Source organism: Hyperolius riggenbachi, chromosome 1 (assembly GCF_040937935.1).
Source record: "Hyperolius riggenbachi isolate aHypRig1 chromosome 1, aHypRig1.pri, whole genome shotgun sequence".
NCBI lineage: Eukaryota > Metazoa > Chordata > Amphibia > Anura > Hyperoliidae > Hyperolius > Hyperolius riggenbachi.
In genome coordinates, this window is record NC_090646.1 from 379,092,875 (window position 1) to 379,118,025 (window position 25,151).

The 25,151-nt window shown below is 43.9% G+C and overlaps 1 protein-coding gene across 1 annotated transcript in view; it reads left to right on the forward strand.

Annotated features, from left to right (window-relative positions):
• The first annotated feature begins 3,771 nt into the window (after positions 1 to 3,771).
• Positions 3,772 to 25,151, forward strand: part of LOC137551712 (thioredoxin-like) — a 30,356-nt gene continuing 8,976 nt past the window's right edge. The window contains exon 1 of the mRNA XM_068271357.1: positions 3,772 to 3,914. Within this exon, the coding sequence (XP_068127458.1) occupies positions 3,891 to 3,914 (24 nt within the window). The 5' untranslated portion in view covers positions 3,772 to 3,890. The remainder of the gene's footprint in view (positions 3,915 to 25,151) is intronic.

Below are 25,151 nucleotides of genomic sequence, written 5' to 3' on the forward strand. Positions count from 1 at the left end.
GTTATGAGTGTGCGGTCGGCAAGTGGTTAAAAAAAAAGTATTTATAAAGATGTGATACGGACATCAATAGTGCCATAATCTTCACCTAAACTGATACTTTTTTTTTTTATTTTATTTTTTTTAGATATAGTTTGGATCAACAAAGTATGTCCCAACATTGTTTATGCTATCATTCCAACCTTGTTCCTACCCTCCAACACTAAACCACTAAGTACAGAAAACAAAAATCAAGAGTACACACTAGAATCAAGGGTGTCATTGGAATACAACCAGGGAGACTTATCTCAGTAGGACAGCCTCTATTTTTTATATATACAATCTTGGATAGGGTAATCATTGAGTTCACCAACATTATTGAGCTCTGCATAGTGGGGGAAGTCTGACCCATCCAGTGCAAATTGATTGTTTTCCTAGCTAGAAATAGGGTTTCTCTTAAGATGGCCACTAACTGTCCAATTTCTAGTGAAAAATCGTTTGAGCGATCAGAAATTCTGATCGGATGAAAAATCGTTCAGTACACCATCAACTAACCAATCTTTGCTTCCTATCTATCACGACCACCAAGAAAATCCAAATTTTCGTTCGACGAAAATTCATTTGGGCGACATCTTTTTAACTCATTCATAATCGATTGTGTCCACCAATGGAGATTATTTACAACCAATCCGATCAGAATTTCTGATCGCTCGAACGATTTTTCGCTAGAAATTGGACCATTAGTGGCCAGCTTTAGAAGAATTCTGACTAAGAAATCACCTTCCACCTCCCAGAATTTTTGTAGTACTGAACATAACCAGAACATACGCTAAAAAAATAGCTACACAGCCCCCGCAGCCAGTGCTGGCCATACCATAAAGCCACCTGAATCATGATCCTACCCTCCAGTCCTACACTCCAGGTCATCCTGCCACTCCTACCCTTCAGTCCGTCCTGCCAATTCTACCCTCTGGTCTGTCCTGTCAGTCCTATCCTCGTGTCTATCCTGTCAATGCCTGCTTTCCAGCCCTACCTGATAGTTATTCCTACCAGTTCCACCTGCCTCTCCTTTCCACACTGCAGGGTTCACCCTCCTGCTCTTTTTTTTCACCGGTGGAGCAATCCTGGGGGACACAACCTGGTGGCCACTAGGCAGCAAAGTAATCCATTACCACCTAGAAGTGATGGAACATCATCCCTTTTGGGGCGCTCTGGCGAAGACCCATGGCCACTTAGACTCCACACCCTGGAAGTGCTCACACCAATTACCTTAGCCAAGAACCACAGGCCACAGACAGACTTCTATAGCTGTGTTCACATGCCACAATGAAACTCAGCCGAAGGTTGGTGATAACGAGTGCCTCTGATGTGAATCTGGCGTGTGTACAGCGGACCCTTGCTTCAGACAGCAACTTGCACACCTCTCACTCGCCCCCAGCAATAGCAACAGAGTGTACGATCTCAGCCCTGCAATATCACCTGAAGGATTGAGACCTGATCCCTGCTGGGCAACATAAGGCCTGAGCACATTAAAGCGCTTCTGTCTGCTTTTTTCAATCTGTAACACTGATGTGTTGCTACAGAGTGAACTGAAGTGCATTTGTGTGTTCAGGTTCATAGAGGGCTTAAATAATCTGTTAGGCCTGGAACCCACTAGAGCGTTTTATTTTGGAGCGTTCAGGGAAGGCTTTCAATCACTAGCAATTTCCCTAATAGTGTTGTCCGGATCATGAACGATTTGGATCTTTGATCCGAATCTCTTTTGTGAGTCGAATCATCCGGATCATCAAAATGAACGATTTGGATCAAAAAGGGGGTGGAGCCAGGAGCAGCACGCCCCCCTCTCTCAGCGGGCAGCGGGGTCCTGGAAGCAAAGCAGAGATGGATCGCTCAGTTGGAGGGGAGCCAGCCTTGCACAGGGACAGGTAGATGAAAGAGGGGATATGGGTGCCACTGCCAGATATGTGTAGAGCACACATACTGGCTGTAATGTGCTGCTGATTTTAGGCTGTCTGTTCCGTAGTTGTGAACAAGTGGGAAACTTTTGGCTCAGAAGCACAGCTCAGTAACTCTGCAGACAGTGCTGGGCTAGAATGGCAGGGCAGGCACTGTGATTGCAGTGCAATATGATCCTCCTGCACTCGGCTCTAAACAGCTGCACTTATGTTCTCCCTAAATGTATGTGTTCGAGGTGAGAAAAGGGGGATGCTTTCTTTCACTGTGAGACGTTTGCATTCAGAGTATACAGATGAACATATAGGTGAAATATATTTAAAGCATATGATTGCAACATGTGGGTAATGTGTGCAAAAAAAACATTTCTGCTCTCTGCTCACCCCTCTTCGTCCGCTCCCTGCCCTTCTCTGTCCACCATCCCCCCTTCTGTGTCCGTCCACCCCCTCCCCTTCTCTGTCCACTGCAGGGAAAGTCCTGTCCTGATAGTCATTTCACCCCCGAATGCTTCCCTAGTAAAATGATTCGAGATTCGGATCGAAGATCCGGATCTTTTCAATGATCCGATTCGAATCATCCGAATCATTGAAAAGATCCGGACTTCCCATCTCTATTCCCTAAATGCTCTGCCAATGTAAATGGATGGAACAGATAACACTAGACCTATTGTGATTGAGAAAATCGCAATTGCAGGACATGCAGCATTTTATGAGCGTTTCCATTCTAATGAATTGTATGGGAGCAGGGAAATCGCTACCAAAATCTCTTGCAAAACGCTAACACAAATCGCTAGCGATTGCGATAGCACTTTCTAGTCAAGGCCTTAATGTGGTCCTGAACTCTTGCACAGGACAGAAGGAAAACAGAAAAACGCACCCTGTATTTATTTAGAGAGTTTAGCCTGTCTAATTCCCCCCACATCTGTGACTAAGCACAAATTGTAATTTGATCTCTTCAGCTGTGTCAGCTACTGCCACAGCAGAGAGCTAATTGGTAAACACAGAATGTTAACAATATATCTGCTTCCATGAAAGCAGGAAGCAGACAAACTACAGATTCATTGTTGGATTTGTGTCAGCTGTAACAAAGAAATGTTTTTCCTGAAAGGTTATTATGCTATTGCGTATAGTTTAGAGCAGATGGGAAGTTCCGAGTTCAAGTCCGCTTTAATAGTATTAAAAATTTGTGAACCTCCAGTCTACACACTGAAGTGGTAAAATTGGACTATCAAAATAAGATGTGTGTAATCACCCTAAATGCCTGCAAACAAGGACCAGGAAGCTGTGCAGACGCAGTCATATCAGGAGCTGGGGGTAATTTGTCAGAATCAAAGGTGTCCCAAACACCACTTACAGCGGTGTCAGGTGGTGCCCATATTGATTGTGCACATTGCTCCTTTGTAGCTAGAAGTGATCCTATTGCCCAACAGAAGCTGCCCATGAGGCTCACAGAACCTAGGGGCTATGCTCGCTGCTAGGTGAAGCAAGATTCTCTCTCTGCATCACACATCTGGAATTGTTCATCTCATGTCCACAGATCTAAGTCCTTATTAATAACATGTTGCGAGCAGCTAGGTATTTAAAGTGATAATAATCTGCATGCATTTGCAATATTAGCATAAATCCTCAGCGTTAATAGAACTTCATCCTAAACTCCCTGACCCTGCCTACATTCCGATGTTCTGTCTCGTCTAGCGCAGAACAGGAAAGCAGCCAAACACAGCACCACGCCCTCTATCAGCATTACAGCGCGCATGCCCTCCGCCTCTAGCAGCGCACACTGTCCCCGCTAGCCACGCCCCTACGTATCGTGCGCCGCTGCTACTGGCGGGAGCCCTGTCCGACCTCTCCACGCTGACGTCAGCAGTGTCACATGTGCTTCCTAGCAGAGTGTGTCCATAGAGAAGAATTGGGCATTTCCCCCTATCCGGTGATTGGTGATACTCTCTGCACCAGGCAGCCATGGTGAAGGAACTGGAAGATGTGGTAAGTGCCGCTCTGTGCTGGGGCTGATCGGGACATGCTGCACACTGTACATGTACGAAGCGCATGCCAACAGTGCCTGCTGCTAATAATATCAGGCATAGGCAAGTAGCTTGGCATGCACCCCATTCTGCAGTGGCCTTCATACCATGATGGATGGATGGATGGTTTCCTAGTAATCTGAGCGTGGCCTTATGTCATCCAGCTAGCATAGAGCTCCCCAGCATCTGGGGCGTGGATGTGGAGTGATGTTGCATCCGGGTTTTCTATGACAGATTCTAATAATTAGTGACTTTACCTAAATGTACAGTGCAGGCTTTCGTACTCCATTTATAGTCATAGAATTCGGTTTCAAGTGTAACTACAGTTGTTCTGTGTGAGAGTTGGAATACATTGCAAGCTGTGTCAACTAGATCTCCCTGTTGTCATCATCACACTAATGCTAATATGTACTTGGATATACAATAGTTTGAGCCTCTTTCTTTTCTATACAGCTGATCGATCACTTTTTACAAGAAACATTTGGGTGCTTATAGAGCACACCTGTCTGTCCTCTGCATCTCTCCTATCTAGCCAAGATAGCAGCAGCCCTAGGCCAAAATTCTCAGTCATTCCTACCTGCATAGCTGGTCTGTGTGGGTGTATATGGGGGTGGGGATGTCATGAGGTTTGACTACATTTTTTGTTAATCATGGCGGTACTGTGACATTTAAAATGTACTATGTTAAAACTTACTTCAAGTTAGGTATTCACCTATGAAGAGGGAAGGCTGGATCCCATAGAGCGTACTTAGTCCTTTCTCAGTTCCCTCATTTCACTGCTGTCCTTCATTCAAATGACATGCCTTCGGGACTCCTTGGAACGCAACACAAACATTTGGGTCCTGAAGCTTCTGAAGACAGGTGCATCTGCACATTTGTGATCCTCAACTTGGGACGTGCACAGTATGGATCCACACGTCTTCACAAGTACTTGCAGACACAAGTGTTTCTAAAGGCTTCCCAAGGAGGGCGCTAGTTCACTTTAGGGGACCCAGCAGAAAACTTTATAAGGAAATTCATCCAACGTAATTGGATGGATGCACCTCCTCGTACAGCTAGGTTTCCAATAGGTTGTAGTAAACTACGCCCCCACTATTTAGTTAATAACAAAGCATTGTGCTTTAAGAGGGTACTGTGATTGGAGAACTGATCCCTGCTGGCTCCCCTAAAGTGAACTAGCGCCCGAGGAGGGCCGAAGATGCATTTGGCCTGGTGCTCGAATAACATAAATGGGACAGTGGTAGGATGAGGGCATGAAGAGAGGACTGGGAAGTCTCTATCTGCGGGATCCAGAGCCTTCTCTCTACATAGGTATTTTCTACCGGCCCCTTCAGGTATATGCTAAAGTAAAAGTAAAGTGAAAATAAAGAAATTGTGTATATATAAAAATAATTCTTTTGATCTGTAGACTAGATCCTAAACAGAATTTTACTGAAGTCCTTTTTTCAGTTTAAAAGCTGAAAATCTCAGTTTGAAGTCTGCATTATGTTTAAAGCGGAACTGAAAGGTCTTACAAAAAATAAGTTTCATTTACAGGGCTGTGGAGTCGGTCCAAAAATCCACCGACTCCTCAGTTTAGGATTCCACCGACTCCTCGACTCCTCTGATTTGCATATAACAATTTTGTTGATTAAAAGTATGTAACCTGAAATTCGTCTCTTAACTGCCAACGCTTAGGAATTTTACAAGACAACTGAAGTGAGAAGGATATGTAGACTACTATATTTATTCCCTTTAGACTAAAACTAGTCCTTGGTAAGAGTACTTGTAAAAGGTACAAACCGGAACAAAGAACATCTATCAGGCCCTAGGGCCTAGGCAATGTAAGTGTGGGTACATGTAAGAATGATGTGCAGGTACTCTGCAGGGGAATGAGGAGATTGTAAACAGACAACACCTCTGTGTTCAATGTGCACAGCATTCTCAGTGAATTCCCTGCTGCTCTGTGGGGAGTGCATATGTAGAGTATAGTACTACTGTGTAACAAAGTAAACCTGAGACAGATCAAATTAAAGTTTTATACATACCTGGGGCTTCCTCCAGCCGCCTTCAGGATAATCAGTCCCTCGTTGTCCTCCTCCACCACCTGGATCTTCTGCTATGAGTCCAGGTACTTGAGCCAGTCGGGCGTAGTGCGCATGCACACACTCTGCCGCCAGGAGCATACTACACCTGTGCAGCACTATTGCGCAGGTGCAGAATGTTCCTGGCTGTGGGAGCGGCATGCGGCCGGACAGCGCTGACTGGCTGAATTACCAGGACTCATAGCAGAAGATCCGGGTGGTGGAAGACAGCAAAGGAATGATTAGCAGTAGTAATGTAGTCACCAAACCAAATTTTAACAACCTATCAAATTATTTGATTTCATCGGCAAAGGGAGTGCATACATTTGCATAAATCAGCATCAATGCAGAATTATTTCCATCTCGTTGACCATCTCTATTACACACAGCTACACATCAGGCTTTATTCTTACAGCATAGATGTTATTTAGTATATATAAGAGATTCCTGTGTACACATCATATATACAGTCACAATCAGATTTGTATATCTGACCTTAAAAATATGGGGACTGCTTTATTGAAGCAGCACAAGTAACTAATTTTGATTGGTTTATTTCATTTTTGTGGACTAAGCACATCTATTACTGTATATATACTGTATATATACATTATTTTTAATGACTATTATCTGAGAAATAGAACATTTTATCATATTTTCTATTTTAATTACAGTTACAAATTCATTAGGAGTCGGAGTCGGTGCATTTTTTCCCGACTCCGACTCCAGGCACCCAAAATTGCCCGACTCTCCGACTCCCACTCCACAGCCCTGTTCATTTACCTGGGACCTCTGCCAGCCTCCTGCAGCCAACCTGTGCCCGCAACATGACATACTGATCTTCCGTTCCCACGCGCAGCTCTTTTTTACTTTGCGCAGTCGGTGTCCACTGCACGGCCCTGGCCATGCGCATCCTCGCTCACGTCGGCTTCCACTGCGTGAAGAAAAGTGAGCCGCAGCAGGGGAACGGAGGATCGGTGTGTCACAGCGTGGGCACAGGTTGGCTGAAGGGAGTTGGCAGAAGCCCCAGGTAAGTGAAACTCTTGGTTTTTAAAGACCTTTCAGTTCCACTTTAACACTGCACTGAAAGTGAACCTGATCCGAGTAAAATTGTTTAAAATAAACACATGAATTATCTTCAAATTATTATTACATATTTACCTCGCCATCAGTTCCTCTCAGAAGCTCACCACTTTCATCTTACAATTCCTTCCAGTGCTAACAAGATTTTGTCAGAACGGAAATATATCAGTTGATGTCAGTTAAAACTGAAAGGACAACTAATGTGCAAGATTCCAAAAACATACGGATAAGTTAATTGGCTCCCCCTAAAATTGGCCCTAGACCACAGTACTTACACTACATAATATAGACATATGGCAATGGTAGGGATTAGATTGTGAGCTCCTTTGAGGGACAGTTAGTGACAAGATATATATATATATATATATATATATATATACACTGTACAGCGCTGCGTAATATGTCGGCGCTATATAAATACTAAATAATAATAATAATAAAAGGTAATGTCCATGTTTCCCTATGGCTCAAATGGGGGATATTACAGTTTAACAGTGTGCTGACCAGGAGGCTGTTATGGGGTAGAGGGCATTTTCAAAATGGAGGACATAGAATTACATTGATCACAGTGGACAAACAGGATGCAAGAGAAGAAAAAGAGATTGATTAGTAGACTACGCGGAGGTAAGTATGACCTGTGTATGTTTATTTAGACTTTTTTCTATTTTCAGGTCAGGCTTGCTTTAAAGCAAACCCGAGGTGGTGTTTGAAAAAGCAGAGAAAGACCATACTACCTGACGCAGCTTGTCGGATCCCATCGCGCCACTTCACGTTGTTCTCTCCTGCCCCGTTCGTCTGCTGGGATCAGAAAACAATTGTAGATGGCTGCCACCCCGGAAGTACTTCTGAGGTCATGGCACATGCCCGAGAACAGTGCATGAGAGTTCTGAGCATGCTCCAGTAGCTCCTCTCGTGTGGCAGTGAAGGGGTGTTCCTGATGCCTGAGAGGGCGTTCTGTAGGAGACACGCTGAGGAAAAAGATGACCCTTATGTTATTTTAATAACGTCAATCTCCTTGTCAACAATTTGGGGGGTGGGGAGGGATGCAAACAAAAGTAAGGAAAGGACACAGATGCATGTGATGATATCACTAACATGCCTCTGTGTCCAAATCATAGCAGACATTCCGCCTTGGGTACACTTTAAGCTATATACACATACTGTACTAGATTAAACTTCTATAGATCTGGCTTGCTGGAGCCTAAACTGAGAAGAATATGGATTTTTCCTTTTAAAATAATACCAGTTGCCTGCTGATCCTGTGCCTCTAATACTTTCAGCCATACCCCCTGAACAAGCATGCAGATCAGGTGCTCTGACTGAATTCAGACTGGATTAGCTGCATGCTTGTTTCAGGTGTGTGATGCAGCCACTACTGCAGCCAAAGGAATCAGCAAGAATGCACTATATATATATATATATATATATATATATATATATATATATATATATATATATATATATATATATATATATATATATATATATATATATATATATATATATAATGTGTGTGTGTGTGTGTGCTAGCCTAGCGGCAGCTTCATGATCCCCCCCCCCCCCCCCCCCCCCCCCTGCAGCGTCCCTCCCACCCCACCGATCGCCGGCGCGTCGTCCCATAAGGAAATCCCGTTCTGAACGGGATTTCCTTTAGGGCTTCCCCCGTCGCCATGGCGACGATCGTGATGGCCAGGCTGCGCTCGGGGGATGGGGGGGGGGGCGTGGTGGGTAGTGGCTCATCGGCGGCGGCGATCGAGGTAAACACGCAGCAAGCAAAGTGCCATATTTATTTGCATTTAAGCAATACCAGTTGCCTGGCAGTCCTCTGCCTCTAATACTTTTAGCTATAGACCCTGAACAAGCATGCAGCATATCAGGTGTTTCTGACATTGTCAGATCTGACAAGATAAGCGACATGCTTGTTTCTAGTTTTATTCAGAGACTACTGCAGCCAAATAGACCAGCGGGTCTGCCAGGCAACTAGTATTGTTTAAAAGGAAATAAATATGGCAGCCTCCATATACCTCTCTCTACAGTTGTCCTTTAAGCAACATGTGTCACCTGAGTGAACACATGCAAGTTCTAAGTAGGGTCAGTTGTATGTGTTCACATGTTTATCTTATAATGTTACTTTAGGTACCTTTTTTTTTTTTTTTTTTTTTTTTTTTTTTTTTTTAAAGGATAACTCAAACCCTTACCATTAGGCACCTGACTCAATTACAAAAGATAAGACTTGCAATATGTGAAGCCTTTATCACCCAGCATCACGTAAAAGTTACCGCTAATTAAAATGCAAATGAAATGCTTCTGATGCTTGTGCAAATTCAAATTCACCTGGCTGGTTAACAACTTCCCCTCCGCAAGTAACTACTTCCCACAAGTAACTACTTCCCTGCAAGATGCCATAACTGTTTACAGGGGAGTAGCTACTACGTCCCTTCCCGCCGTTCCTTCCCTCTCACCCAGCCCCGTGCTCGTTACTGCCGCCATTCGTTAGCCACTAGATCAATGAATGGGAACACAGTTCCCATTGATTGATCTAAGTCTCCGTGTGAGACTTAGATCAATGAATGATCACTTAGGTGAAAAAGTGAATTGCATATGCCCCCATGTGTGACTGCCGCTTGGCAGACTTCTGGTCCACTACCTGTCAGATACCTGCAAGCATCCAGTATGAATGATAGGTGGCTCCCATCCCTGGCATGTATACCACCAGTGATTACTCGTGATTCAAATGAGGATTAATTACAGCAGCTGAGCGGCGGGGATTGGAAGGATTATTTAACCATAAATCCATATCCTCCTCGCGGAAGGAGGAAGTGACGTCAGCGAGGCTTGGAATGATACTATTAGGACGCATGGACCTATATGCAGCACGGGGAGGGCGCGGATTTATGGGTAAGTAACCATTCCAAACCCCACCGCTCAGCTTCTGTAATTAATCCTCATTTGAATCATGAGTAAGAACTCGTGATTAAGCTCGGAGATCATCCCTGTATACCACTAGGATTTTGCTGTACAGTGAAGAGCAACCACTCATTGGTCTAGTACCACCGCTAATGGATTATTGCTGTTGCATTATATAAAGCCATATATATTGCATGTACATATGAGCAGGCAGGTAGGTTTTCAGGATAAAAAGATGCTAAAACATGTACATAAGCTAAGCTAAGTATTAGGCCTGGTTCACACTGGCGTAAAAAAAACGGTCTGTTCATGGAACGCATCCTAACTGATCAAATGGATCCAGTGTTAACCTATGGATGCGTTCATATCTGGCCGAACGGATCCGTTCCGCACAATCTGCTGACCGCAACTTTCATTCTGCAGCAATTTTTCCTAAGCCCAGTGAAACAGAAATGGAAGCTGAAACACTGCATTGGGGCAATGAGAAAACAGAACGTTTCTTCACACTAGTGAAGAAACGGACTGTTTTAAGCAGAAAAATCCACTTTGGTGATGGGGGGATGTTGCGAAACGGAGTGAAAACAGATCCGACCGACCTGTAATCAGATCCGTTTTCATGGATTCGTTTGCCACTTATTTTCAAGTGTGAACCGGGCCTTACTCGTTATTTAGGGCTGGTTCAGACGGACGCTTGCAGAGCGTTTACTGCCAGCATTCGGAGCTTGGCGTTAAACGCTCCCATTCAAGTGAATGGGAGCGTTTGTACCAAGCTTTTACGCGCGTTTGCACGAACGCGGCGTTTGGGTCCCGATTTTCACTGGCGTTCAAGGAGCCCCTGGAAGCTACATGTTGCTTCCAGGGGCGGTTAACTGCGACGGGTAATGTCCCCCTAGGGGAAGAAAAAACGCGACCGCATCCGAACGCTGCTGAAAGCCCGAACGCATTGCCACCGCCACGCCAACGAAGCGACGCCTCCAAACGTCCGTCTGAACCAGCCCTAAAAAACATCACGCATTACTGTACTGAAAAAGTATTTATTGGGCTCCAGTGTTCTCCCCAGAATTTTTTTCCAGCCGGGTGGCATGAAATAGTAGCCGGGTGGCATGAAAAAGTAGCCGGGTGGGGCGAGATGAGAGAATGCAGGGCTGGTGCTTCTGTGCGCAACTCTGCTTATAGCATAAGAGGAGGTGAACCGATGAAAGCCGGGTGCTCAACAAAACTAGCCGGGTGGACCACCCGGCTAAAAGAGCCTGGAGAGAACACTGGGCTCAATTCACAAAACTTCTCATAAATGACTTATTTATCACCTAATTAATAAAAACAATCTTTCAGCACATTTACAAGCAAAATAATTACCCAAAGTAAGTTGTTCCTGATTAACTTCATTTCAATATTACTTTTCTTACCTTGATTATATTATATTTTTACTCTTTGGTAAATAAATGTAACGTAAATAAGGGGAAAACAGGTGAAAAAGCTTTGTGCATCATGCCCAAGCTGCTTTTTCCCATCCAAATTCACGTGTGAAAACACAGCAAATCACTGGTAGTATAGTGGAGACAAGAAAGTAGTAAAGGTATTCCCCGGTTAAAGAACGAGATAGGGACTGTAGGTTTGTTCTTAACCTGGAGTCGGAACTTTGTGCCATCTCTGTCCCCTGTACCTCCTCTGTGCCTCCAGTGTCACCTCTGCCCTTTGTACCTGTTTATACAAGTTTAAAAGCCATTTTTTCTTTGTTTTTTTTTTCAAAATAGATTTTCTCAAAAACTACAAGTCCAGTTTGAATTTTTTTGTTTTTTTTGACTTGTTCACATGGAAACAGAGAATCCATGCCCTTCGTAAGTCGGAACTACCTGTACAGTAGAATCTGATTATATCTAGTAAACCTTAAGGCTAGTACACACAAGCAATTTTGATTGGCCAATGATTGGTCAATTTTACCACCTCCATGTAGCATGAGGGCCAAACAGATTTTCAATTCTATGCAGATTATATAGGTAAATGGTCATACTACATGGAGGTGGTAAAATTTACCAATAATTGGCCTATCAAAATTGCTAGTGTGTACTAGGCTTTAGTCCCCAGGTCCTGACCATGCACCTTTATAAAGATACAATGTATGATTAATTCGGATATAGTAAACTACGTGGCCAGGTCCCTCAAAGTTTACTATAAAGGGATTCTACTGTAATCAAAAGTTTAAATGGCTTTGTTGCATAATCTTTGTTAAGCTATGAGGGATCGATTGTTAGGCTTAGTTCACACTTCAAATGCAAACCCTAAACGCTTAGCAATTGTAATTGATTGCGATTTTGCAATGCAATTTTATATATATATATATATATATATATATATATATATATATATATATATATATATATATATATATATATATATATATATATATATATATATATATATATATATATTATTATCATTACTGCTATTTTTCTTTCCTGCGTCCCTCAGGATGCCCTTACAAGGTTGTGACTAAAACTCTGGAATCAGAGTCTGATGGGCTTTCTTGCTTTATAAATACAATAAATAAATAAACTAGTAGACCTGGGAACTCCAAGCCTCTTGAAGAAAAGTGACTATAAAGAGGCAGTAGGGGGGAGGCTTCAACGTTTTTTTTTTTTTTTCCAAATTGGAGTCATATTACAAAAAAATTTCAAGAGGCTTGGAGTTCCCAGGTTTACTAGTTCCTGAGGAAATTCTGCCTCTAGAGCAGGGATGTCAAGCTGGTCCTATGAGGGCCGAGGTCCTTACACATTTTTGACACAGCTCAAATTAATTGATGAGTCTAAATCAGGAAAGGTGGGGTCCATTATGCAGAACACTAGGCCTGAAAGATAAATCGAATTTAAATCGAAATCGCGATCACCAAGATCACAATTTCAGAATCGTCAAAGCGGCGAATATCGCGATCACGTCATTTCCACATGAGGAAGTTTGAAGAAGCGACTTCAAACTTTCCCAAAGTCCCAGTGCCCGCAGTGTTGGACATACCTTCGATCTTCTATCGCCCTCTGCCGCCTCTTGTGCTTGGCAAAATTTCGGGTTCCTGTATGTCACATGATATACAGGAAGTATGCCGTGCATTAGAGCTAGAGATGGGCGAACAGTTTGGCTGTGTTAGCCGAACTGTTCGGGCTGCCCAATCTGTCATTTATCTATGCCTCTTACTACTTCCGGGTCGCAATGACCCGGAGTAGTACGTCTGCGCTGCGCGGCGGAGCGCGTCCTAGCGACGCGCTCACGTTGCCGGGCACTTTCTGCGCATATGAGTGACGTCACGCACATGCGCAGAAAGTGCCCGGCAACGGGAGCGCGTCGCTAGGACGCGCTCCGCCGGGCAGCGCAGACGTACTACTCCGGGTCATTGCGACCCGGAAGTAGTAAGAGGCATAGATAAATGACAGATTAGGCAGCCCGAACAGTTCGGCTAACACAGCCAAACTGTTCGCCCACCTCTAATTAGAGCCTACAGGAGGCAAAGTGGATAGACGGGCATCGCTGGACTAGTGCTTGAAGCTATGTCCAGAACTGATGCAACTTGGGGGACAGAGGAGGCACAGAGAGAGACAGCATGGGCACAGAGACACAAAGGAGGCAAGAGAGAGACCCAGAGGAGGCATGAAGAGGCAAAGGGGGCACAATGAGAGACGGGGACAGAGGGGGAACAGAGAGGCACAAAGGGGGGGAACAAAGCTTAATTTGAAGGAAATCGTGAATCAAATCGAAATCGTAATTTTGGACAGAAATCGCTCAATTCAATTTTTTCCTAAAATCGTTCAGGCCTACAGAACACATTTCTCCCTTTCTCAGTCCATCCTAAACACTGGCATGGATCTGGCCCTCCAGGCCTGGAGTACCACACCTGTGCTCTAGAGAAAGCCCATCTGCCTCTGATTCCAGACCCAATTTGTTTTTGTTTTTTACAAAAAAAATTTAGTCACAACCTTGTAAGGCCATCCGGAGGGACTTGAAGAAAAACCGCTAATGGTAAGAGTTACAAGGTTGTTGTTTTTTTGTTTTTGTGCTTTTCCACATTCCTTGAATGAATTACTCTGGTACTTGAAGCAAGATTTCTATTTTCTAAAAACTGAAATGCTGCTGTAAAAATACCCTCACTACCATGCACCAGCAATTCGCCAATCACTGACAATCAGCAAGAGCTACACAATCGCCCCTAGAGTGAACAAGCTCTTACAATTCAAATGTGTAAACAAGGTGTTAGAATAAAAACGCACAACTTCAGAATGAATATTTTGATGTGGGAATTATCTATCACTTGTACTCGCATATCGGTCTATAATCGATGCATGTAGAATAAATAATAAACCTGCCTGGTCAATCTGCTAGGGTGTGACTAACATTAGTAAATGAGACTCACTGAGTTCTGGAATTAATCATGGATGAAAGCACTGCAGTATCTCTCTGGTTGGAAGTAACGAGTGGTGTTGACTAACATGGAGAGACAAACAGTAAGCACAGGTGTATTGTACACTCTGCCTCCTTGTGTAACTAATGTGGAACTGAGGGACCAAGAGTTTGATTTCCTTATTTGTGGACATGTCTCAGTACAGGAAGCTGTGAATAAATGGCACAAACAGAAGGTTTAGGGGTCATTTGATATGTTAATAATTCCAGTTTGCATGCAAATTGTATGACGCTTGCAACTGGGCCAGTGAAATGCACTTCCTGTTTTGATCGCCTAATAAGGTGATGATAATCCTGGGAGATCCAGTATACCAAACCCAGCACCATTGCCATAGTTTCAGACTAGCATAGCTTGAAAGTATAGCCTGAAAGAGGTGATTTTTTTTTTTTTTTTTTTTTTTTTTTTTTTTTATAAAGAACATTGATGGTACGGTAAAAGTGATGTAACAGAAATGAGGAAAAAATAAAATTTGCGCATGCCAGTGAATTACAGAATAATTATTATAAGAGCCAAAAACCCCTTCTAGGCAACCTTGTAAAGGTAATGCTGGATTTGCTGACACTTGCTCTACTTGGAATCACAAAGCAATTACTTAGAAAAGTGCTGAGTTCAGGAACATTGTTGGAAAGAAAATCAATGGGTGCGTTCAGCTAAGGGTGCATTCACATTGCAGCAGTTGCATAGCAGAATAATTCTGCTTGTCAACTCGCTGCCCAGATTATGCTATGGTCCTATTCACATCTCTGTGCTGTTATGGATTCTAACTTGTTGCATTGCAGGCTTTAATCACTTCCAGATGGCAGTGATTAAAAAGTACGCAGTTTGGGAGCAGTTATTCCTGCCAGGGCATAGATTTCAATCACTCTCACTGCACGGTCTGCTTGCTCTCGCTGTTGGCGCCACCCTGTCGTCGCTGCAGCCCGATCGCTCTGCTGACAGCAGATTGCATTGGCTCCTGATCCTGTGATCACTGTAAGCCAATCACAGTTATCACAGCTCAGTTTAAAAAAGTCTCAACTCATTTGCAGCATTTATTAAATAGCAAATAAGATTGTAGCTTAAAGGACACATCCGGGGAAAGACAAAAACAAAATTACTTGCCTGGGTCTTCCTCCAGCCCCTGGAAGCCTATGTGTCCCTCGCCGCAGCTCCGCTCTCAGTAGGTTGCCTGGGGGCCCCGGCACATACGCAAGTGTGCGGCTGCCGGTAAGTAAATGTTTATTTCCCTGATATTTCTTTTAAAGGGAAGGTTCAGGGACACCTTGCAAAAAATAAAAATCGATATCCACTTACCTGGGGCTTCCTCCAGCCCGTGGCAGGCAGGAGGTGCCCTCGCCGCCGCTCCAGAGGCTTCCGGTCATCTTCGGTGGCCGACCCGACCTGGCCAGGCCGGCTGCCAGGTCGGGCTCTTCTGCGCTCCAAGGACGGGCTCTTCTGCGTCCCACACGGGCGCGCTGACGTCATCGGACGTCCGCCGGGCTGTACTGCGCAGGCGCAGAACTACTGCGCCTGCGCAGTACAGCCCGGCGGACGTCCGATGACGACAGCGCGCCGGCGTGGGACGCAGAAGTGCCAGGCCTTGGAGCGCAGAAGAGCCCGACCTGGCAGCTGGCCTGGCCAGGTCGGGTCGGCCACCGAAGACGACCGGAAGCCTCTTGAGCGGCGGCGAGGGCACCTCCTGCCTGCCACGGGCTGGAGGAAGCCCCAGGTAAGTGGATATCGATTTTTATTTTTTGCAAGGTGTCCCTGAACCTTCCCTTTAAAGCACACCTGCACTGACAGGCATATGGAGGCCAACGTATGTATTTCCTTTTAAACAATGCAGATGGCCTGGCTGTCCTGCTGATCATCTGCTTTCAATACTCTTTAGCCATAGACCCTAAACTAGCATGCAGATCAAGTGCTCTGACTGAATTAGTCGCATGCTTGTTTTATATGAGTTATTCAGACCCTACTGCAGCAATAGATCATCTGGATGCCAGGCAACTGGTGGTGTTTAAAAGGAAATAAATATGGGAGCCTCCATCTTACTTCAGTGAGTGGAGTAATAGAGAACTGGCTGCTCCAAGAGCGAGAGGAGAGGCTCAGGCACTGAGAAAGTACTGAGATAAGTAGCTGGGCTGAGCAGGGGCATTTGGACAGAACAAATATCCCAACAACACTTGGAAACAGTAGGGCAAAGGTCAGTTTTCTGTATTGTCTGTAAAGTAGACAAATTGGCCAGCTTGAGAATTCAGCCAGATGTAGCGCCTGGACAAAGGTCCTGGTTGGAACACTATATAGGTTCATAAGCGCATGTAACCAGAGCTACATGACCCTACTGTTCTACATGATGTCTGAAGTGATTGTATCATTGGTGTACTACATGTACACGTGGTGTACTATGTTCAGTTAAATGACAACTGTAGTGAGAAGAATATGGAGGCTACCATATTTATTTGCTTTTAAACAATACCAGTTGCCTGGCAGCACTGCTGGTCTATTTGGCTGCAGTAATAATAATAATAATAATAATAATAATCCGAACATTTGTATAGCGCTTTTCTCCTGTCGGACTCAAAGCGCTCAAGAGCCGCAGCTACTGGGACGCGCTCAAGAGGCCACCCTGCAGTGTTAGGGAGTCTTGCCTTGAACTCCTTACTGAATAAGTACATTGGTGTCTGAATAACAGAAAGAAGCATGCAGCTAATCTTGTCAGATCTGACAATGATGTAGGAGAGCCAGGCAAATGGCATTGCTTATAAGGGGATACATATTGCAGCCTCCATATCACTATGGCTTCAGTTGTCCTTCAAGTGTCACATCCTTAATGATTTACATCACTTAATAAAAAAAATAAAAAAATATTGATAATGTTTTTCTTCATTATTCAAGTTATTTTGTTACTGAATTCATCAAAGCCTACCTGGAGCAAAAAATATATTCTCTTATCATGGTAGTGGGAAGCCCATTGGTTGTCGGGAGGCTTCCCAGATACTCCTGCAGCCCACCGTTCCAGTGCTGGGCCCTTCAAAACCTATGCGACAAAAGTATATATATATATATATATATATATATATATATATATATATATATATATATATATATATATATATATATATATATATATATATATATATATATATATATATATATATATATATATATATATATATATATATATATATATATATATATATATATATATACCATGCATGAGTACGTCTGGACTGAGCATGCATGAGTAAGTTCTGCGCACGCCTAGAAGAACGAAGCCCTTGAGCATAATTGTGCATTGAGGAAAAAAGCCGCGCACAAGGGACTTTGTTCTACGGGGCATGCACAGCTCAATCTAGATGTGCTTGTACATAGCTGGGAGCATGGGCAAAAGATGAAGTGGGTCCTGAGCAATAATTAAAGTAATACATTTAATTATTGTCAGCTCCTGTACCAATTCTACATGATTATCAAACTCCCTTGGCTCATGAAATCAATTAATTTCATATATTATTACATTTGGGGTTGTTGACTACAAATTAAGTTATACAGTAATACTGTACATATGCACTCCATGCAGAGCTGTTATGAATCCACTGAGAATGTTGTACACATTGAAGAGGTGTTTTGTTTATCACCCGTAAACTTATTCAGGTCGCAGAGTACCTGCACATCTCTCTTAAATAGAATCTGTACCCTAAAATTCTTACAATAAAAAGCATACCATTCTATTCATTATGTTCTCATGGGCCCCTCTGTGCTGTTTCTGCCACTCCCTGCTGCAATCCTGTCTTGTAATTGCCATGTTTATGCAGTGTTTACACAGACATAGCAAGTGATAGGCAGAGAGGGGCTCAGTGTGCGGGTCATACAGAGTGTGCAGGGGGGCTGGAGAGGGTGTGTATAGCTTCTATCCAATCACAAGCAGCACAGCACATTCCAGCTTAACTGCCTCAGCCCGACAGAGGAGAGATTAGATCATATAACAGAGATAATACAGCCACTGTGCAACTAGGAAAGGCTGCAGTTAGACAGAGCACATTAGAACAAGTATAGGAACTTATAGGATAGAAGAAATAAGGATGAACATTTTGTTACTGAGTCTCTTTAAAGGGAATATCCAGGCAAAAAAAAAATAAAGAAAAATGATTTTCACTTACCTGGGGCTTCTACCAGCCCCATGCAGCCATCCTGTGCTCTCGTAGTCAATCACTGCAGCTCCAGTCCCCCGCTGTCAGCTTGCCGATCTCGGAGGTCAGCGGGCCGCTTGCATACATTTTTATGCATTCCCGCTAGTGCAGGAACAGTAACACATACATTTTTACGCATTAGTGGTTCCATGCATAAAAATGTACGCATGGAACCACTAACGCGTAAAAATGTATGTGTTACTGTTCCTGCACCAGCGGGAATGCATAAAAATGTATGCAAGCGGCCCGCCGACCTCGGAGGTCTGCAAGCTGAGAGAGGGGGACTGGAGCAGCAGTGATTGACTACGAGAGCACAGGATGGCTGCATGGGGCTGGTAGAAGCCCCAGGTAAGTGAAACTTTTTTTTTTTTTTTTTTGCCTGGATATTCCCTTTAAGGTGGCCACACACCATACAATTTTTTAAATATCTGTTCAATTTAAGAATTGCAATCAATTTTTCTAACTGATTGGTCACATTTTTGAAATGTTACAATGTACCACACACATATGTTAAATTTTTCCTCCAATTATGATAAAAATGATTGGAAACTCTTAAGAAAATTGCTAGGATGTGTATATTAATAAATTGACAATCTAACACACACCATACAATCTTTAGAAAAATTGAAGACAAATTTCCAGCATTCCAGATCGATAAAAATAGAAAAAAAAAACGGGAAAGCTGATCGGATTTTTCAGTCGAATGAAAAAAAGCTTTCCATTTTTAATCAGATAATTTTATTGTATCGTGTGGCCACTTTTAGTACCCACAGATTGCCTGGGGCCCGATCAGATCTTTGTTCCTGTCTGCACCAGGGCTGTGGAGTCGGTACAAAAATCTTCCAACTCCGGCTCCTCAGTTTCTGAAACCACAACTCCGACTCCAACTCCGGGTACCCAAAATTGCTCAGACTCCGACTCCTTAGTCTAATACTTAACCAGGGCTGTGGATTTTGTACAAAAATCATGCGACTCCGACTCCTCAGTTTCTGAAACCACGACTCCAACTCCGACTCCGGGTGCCCAAAAATACTCTGACTCCTCGACTCCAACTCCGACTCCACAGCCCTGGTCTGCACCCTCTACAAGTACGCTTAACAAGGACTAGTTTTGATTTATATTTAACACCTCTACAGCTACCGTATATTCTTGAATGTAAGTCGACTTTGTGTATAAGTTGACTCCTATATTTGACCCTCCTTAAAGGAGTCATCAGGCAAAGAATAGTAAAGCCCATTTACTTACCTGGGGCTTTCTGCAGCCCCTCTTAGCTGTCTGTACCATGCTGACAGCTCCGGTCGTAGCTGCCAGCCCGGGGTCCTTGTATGGTGCAGAGGACGACCTCGAGGTCGTTCTTACTGTGCAGGCACAGTGGAAACAGCCCATTGATTTGTGTTGTGCGATTAGTTTCACTCCAATGTTTGCACACAGTAAAACAAGTGGCCCTGGACGTAATGGAAATGAAAATATGCTATATGGGGCAACGATCCGCCTGCCTGCAATGACTGTTTCTCCGCTTAAAGTGGGAATAGAGCCTGAGCATAGTGTATTGATTTGAGTTTCACTTTAACCACTTGAGGACCGTGGGCTTTACCCCCCCCCCCCCCCCCCCTTAAGGACCAGATCCTTTTTTTCCATTCAGACCACTGCAGCTTTCACGGTTTATTGCTCGCTCATACAACCTACCACTTAAATGAATTTTGGCTCCTTTTCTTGTCACTAATAAAGCTTTCTTTTGGTGCTATTTGATTGCTGCTGCGATTTTTACTTTTTATTATATTCATCAAAAAAGACATGAATTTTGTCAAAAAAAATGATTTTTTTAACTTTCTGTGCTGACATTTTCAAATATAGTAAAATTTCTGTATACATGCAGCATGAAATATGTGGACAAACATGTTTTTAATAAAAAAAAAAAAAAATTCAGCCTATATTGATTGGTTTGGGTAAAAGTTATAGCGTTTACAAACTATCAAACTGTAGCAGAAGAGCTTGTGCACAGGACCGCAGCTATTACAGCCTGAGTGCAGCTTCCCAAATATACTCAATATACATGGCTTGAAGAGAAAACGGCGGTAGTGCACATCCGGCTAAAACGTAGCATTTATTCCAAGCTTGATAAAAACTGTTTCCAGGCAATACACAAATGGAGAGAGGTACAGGCAGAGAGAAGGTCAACAGCCGTTTCGCGCCTATGTAGCGTGGCGCATTATCAGGACCGTAGTTTACAAACTATCGTGCAAAAAGTGATTTTCCCATTTTGAAGCATCTATGACTTTTCTGACCACCTGTCGTTTCATGAGGGGCTAGAATTCCAGGATAGTATAAATACCCCCCAAATGACCCCATTTTGGAAAGAAGACATCCCAAAGTATTCGCTGAGAGGCATGGTGAGTTCATAGAAGATTTTATTTTTTGTCACAAGTTAGTGGAAAATTACACTTTGTGACAAAAAAGAAAAAAAAAAAAAGTTTCCATTTCTGCTAACTTGTGACAAAAAAAATGAAATCTGCCACGGACTCACTATGCTCCCCTCTGAATACCTTGAAGTGTCTACTTTCCAAAATGGGGTAATTTGCGGGGTGTGTTTACCGTCCTGGCATTTTGGGGGTGCCTAATTGTAAGCACCCCTGTAAAGCCTAAAGGTGAAGATTGGACTTTGGGCCCCTTAGCACAGTTAGGCTGCAAAAAAGTGCCACACATGTGGTATTGCCGTACTCAGGAGAAGTAGTATAATGTGTTTTGGGGTATATTTTTACACATACCCATGCTGGGTGGGAGAAATATCTCTGTAAATGGACAATTGTTTGATTTTGTTTTACACACAATTGTCTATTCACAGAGATATTGTCTATTCACACAGATCGATAAAAATAGAAAAAAAAAAAACGGGAAAGCTGATCGGATTTTTCAGTCGAATGAAAAAAAGCTTTCCATTTTTAATCAGATAATTTTATTGTATCGTGTGGCCACTTTTAGTACCCACAGATTGCCTGGGGCCCGATCAGATCTTTGTTCCTGTCTGCACCAGGGCTGTGGAGTCGGTACAAAAATCTTCCAACTCCGACTCCTCAGTTTCTGAAACTCCGACTCCAACTCCGGGTACCCAAAATTGCTCAGACTCCGACTCCTTAGTCTAATACTTAACCAGGGCTGTGGATTTTGTACAAAAATCATGCGACTCCGACTCCTCAGTTTCTGAAACCACGACTCCAACTCCGACTCCGGGTGCCCAAAAATACTCTGACTCCTCGACTCCAACTCCGACTCCACAGCCCTGGTCTGCACCCTCTACAAGTACGCTTAACAAGGACTAGTTTTGATTAACACCTCTACAGCTACCGTATATTCTTGAATGTAAGTCGACTTTGTGTATAAGTTGACTCCTATATTTGACCCTCCTTAAAGGAGTCATCAGGCAAAGAATAGTAAAGCCCATTTACTTACCTGGGGCTTTCTGCAGCCCCTCTTAGCTGTCTGTACCATGCTGACAGCTCCGGTCGTAGCTGCCAGCCCGGGGTCCTTGTATGGTGCAGAGGACGACCTCGAGGTCGTTCTTACTGTGCAGGCACAGTGGAAACAGCCCATTGATTTGTGTTGTGCGATTAGTTTCACTCCAATGTTTGCACACAGTAAAACAAGTGGCCCTGGACGTAATGGAAATGAAAATATGCTTTGTCTTTGTGACAAAAAAGAAAAAAATAAAAAGTTTCCATTTCTGCTAACTTGTGACAAAAAAAATGAAATCTGCCACGGACTCACTATGCTCCCCTCTGAATACCTTGAAGTGTCTACTTTCCAAAATGGGGTAATTTGCGGGGTGTGTTTACCGTCCTGGCATTTTGGGGGGTGCCTAATTGTAAGCACCCCTGTAAAGCCTAAAGGTGAAGATTGGACTTTGGGCCCCTTAGCACAGTTAGGCTGCAAAAAAGTGCCACACATGTGGTATTGCCGTACTCAGGAGAAGTAGTATAATGTGTTTTGGGGTATATTTTTACACATACCCATGCTGGGTGGGAGAAATATCTCTGTAAATGGACAATTGTTTGATTTTGTTTTACACACAATTGTCTATTCACAGAGATATTTCTCCCACTCAGCATGGGTATGTGTAAAAATACACCCCAAAACACATTATACTACTTCTCCTGAGTACGGCGATACCACATGTGTGGCACTTTTTTGCAGCCTAACTGCGCTAAGGGGCCCAAAGTCCAATGAGTACCTTTAGGATTTCACAGGTCATTTTTGTTTCAAGACTACTCCTCACGGTTTAGGGCCCCTAAAATGCCAGGGCAGTATAGGAACCCCACAAATGACCCCATTCTAGAAAGAAGACACCCCAAGGTATTCCGTTAGGAGTATGGTGAGTTCATAGAAGATTTTATTTTTTGTCACAAGTTAGCGGAAATTGATTTTAATTGTTTTTTTTCACAAAGTGTCATTTTCCGCTAACTTGTGACAAAAAATAAAATCTTCTATGAACTCACCATACTCCTAACGGAATACCTTTGGGTGTCTTCTTTCTAGAATGGAGTCATTTGTGGGGTTCCTATACTGCCCTGGCATTTTAGGGGCCCTAAACCGTGAGGAGTAGTCTTGAAACCAAATGTCGCAAAATGACCTGTGAAATCCTAAAGGTACTCATTGGACTTTGGGCCCCTTAGCGTACTTAGGATGTAAAAAAGTGCCACACATGTGGTACCGCCGTACTCAGGAGAAGTAGTATAATGTGTTTTGTTGTGTATTTTTACACATACCCATGCTGGGTGGGAGAAATATCTCTGTAAATGGACAATTGTTTGATTTTGTTTTTACACACAATTGTCCATTTACAGAGAGATTCCTCCCACCCAGCATGGGTATGTGTAAAAACACACCCCAAAACACATTATACTACTTCTCCTGAGTACGGCGGTACCACATGTTTGACACTTTTTTGCAGCCTAGGTGCGCAAACGTCCTATTCACAGGTCATTTTGAGGCATTTGTTTTCTAGACTACTCCTCACGGTTTAGGGCCCCTAAAATGCCAGGGCAGTATAGGAACCCCACAAGTGACCCCATTTTAGAAAGAAGACACCCCAAGGTATTCCGTTGGGTGTATGGCGAGTTCATAGAAGATTTTATTTTTTGTCACAAGTTAGTGAAAAATGACACTTTGTGAAAAAAAACACAATAAAACTCAATTTCCGCTGACTTCTGACAAAAAATAAAATCTTCTATGAACTCATCATACACCTAACAGAATACCTTGGGGTGTCTTTTTTCTAAAATAGGGTCACTTGTCGGGTTCCTATACTGCCCTGGCATTTTACGGGCCCAAAACCGTGAGTAGTCTGGAAACCAAATTTCTCAAAATGACTGTTCAGGGGTATAAGCATCTGCAAATTTTGATGACAGGTGGTCTATGAGGGGGCGAATTTTGTGGAACCGGTCATAAGCAGGATGGCCTTTTAGATGACAGGTTGTATTGGGCCTGATCTGATGGATAGGAGTGCTAGGGGGGTGACAGGAGGTGATTGATGGGTGTCTCAGGGGGTGGTTAGAGGGGAAAATAGATGTAATCAATGCACTGGAGAGGTGATCGGAAGGGGGTCTGAGGGGGATTTGAGGGTTTGGCCGAGTGATCAGGAGCCCACACGGGGCAAATTAGGGCCTGATCTGATGGGTAGGTGTGCTAGGGGGTGACAGGAGGTGATTGATGGGTGTCTCAAGGTGTGATTAGAGGGGGCAATAGATGCAAGCAATGCACTGGCGAGGTGATCAGGGCTGGGGTCTGAGGGCGTTCTGAGGGTGTGGGCGGGTGATTGAGTGCCCTAGGGGTAGATAGGGGTCTAATCTGATGGGTAGCAGTGACAGATGGTAATTGATGGGTAATTAGTGGGTGTTTAGGGTAGAGAACAGATGTAAACAATGCACTTGGGAGGTGATCTGACGTCGGATCTGCGGGCGATCTATTGGTGTGGGTGGGTGATCAGATTGCCCGCAAGGGGCAGGTTAGGGGGTGATTGATGGGTGATTGACAGGTGATCAGGGGGATAGATGCATACAGTACACGGGGGGGGGGGTCTAGAGAGAATCTGAGGGAGGGGGGTGATCAGGAGGGAGCAGGGGGCAGTTTAGGGCATAAAAAAAAAATAGCGTTTACAGATAGTAACAGGGAGTGATTGATGGGTGATTAGGGGAGTGATTGGGTGCAAACAGTGGTCTGGGGGGTGGGCAGGGGGGGGTCTGAGGGGTGCTGTGGGCAATCAGGGGGGGGAATCAGTGTGCTTGGGTGCAGACTAGGGTGGCTGCAGCCTGCCCTGGTGGTCCCTCGGACACTGGGACCACCAGGGCAGGAGGCAGCCTGTATAAATACTTTGTATACATTACAAAGTATTATACACTTTGTATGCGGCGATCCGGGTGCTAGTAACCCGCCGGCGCTTCCGAACGGCCGGCGGGTTACAGCGCGAGGGGGGCGGAGTCAGTCCCTGGCGGAGGATCGCGTCACGAATGACGCGATCGCTCCGCCCATGCCCGTACAAGGAC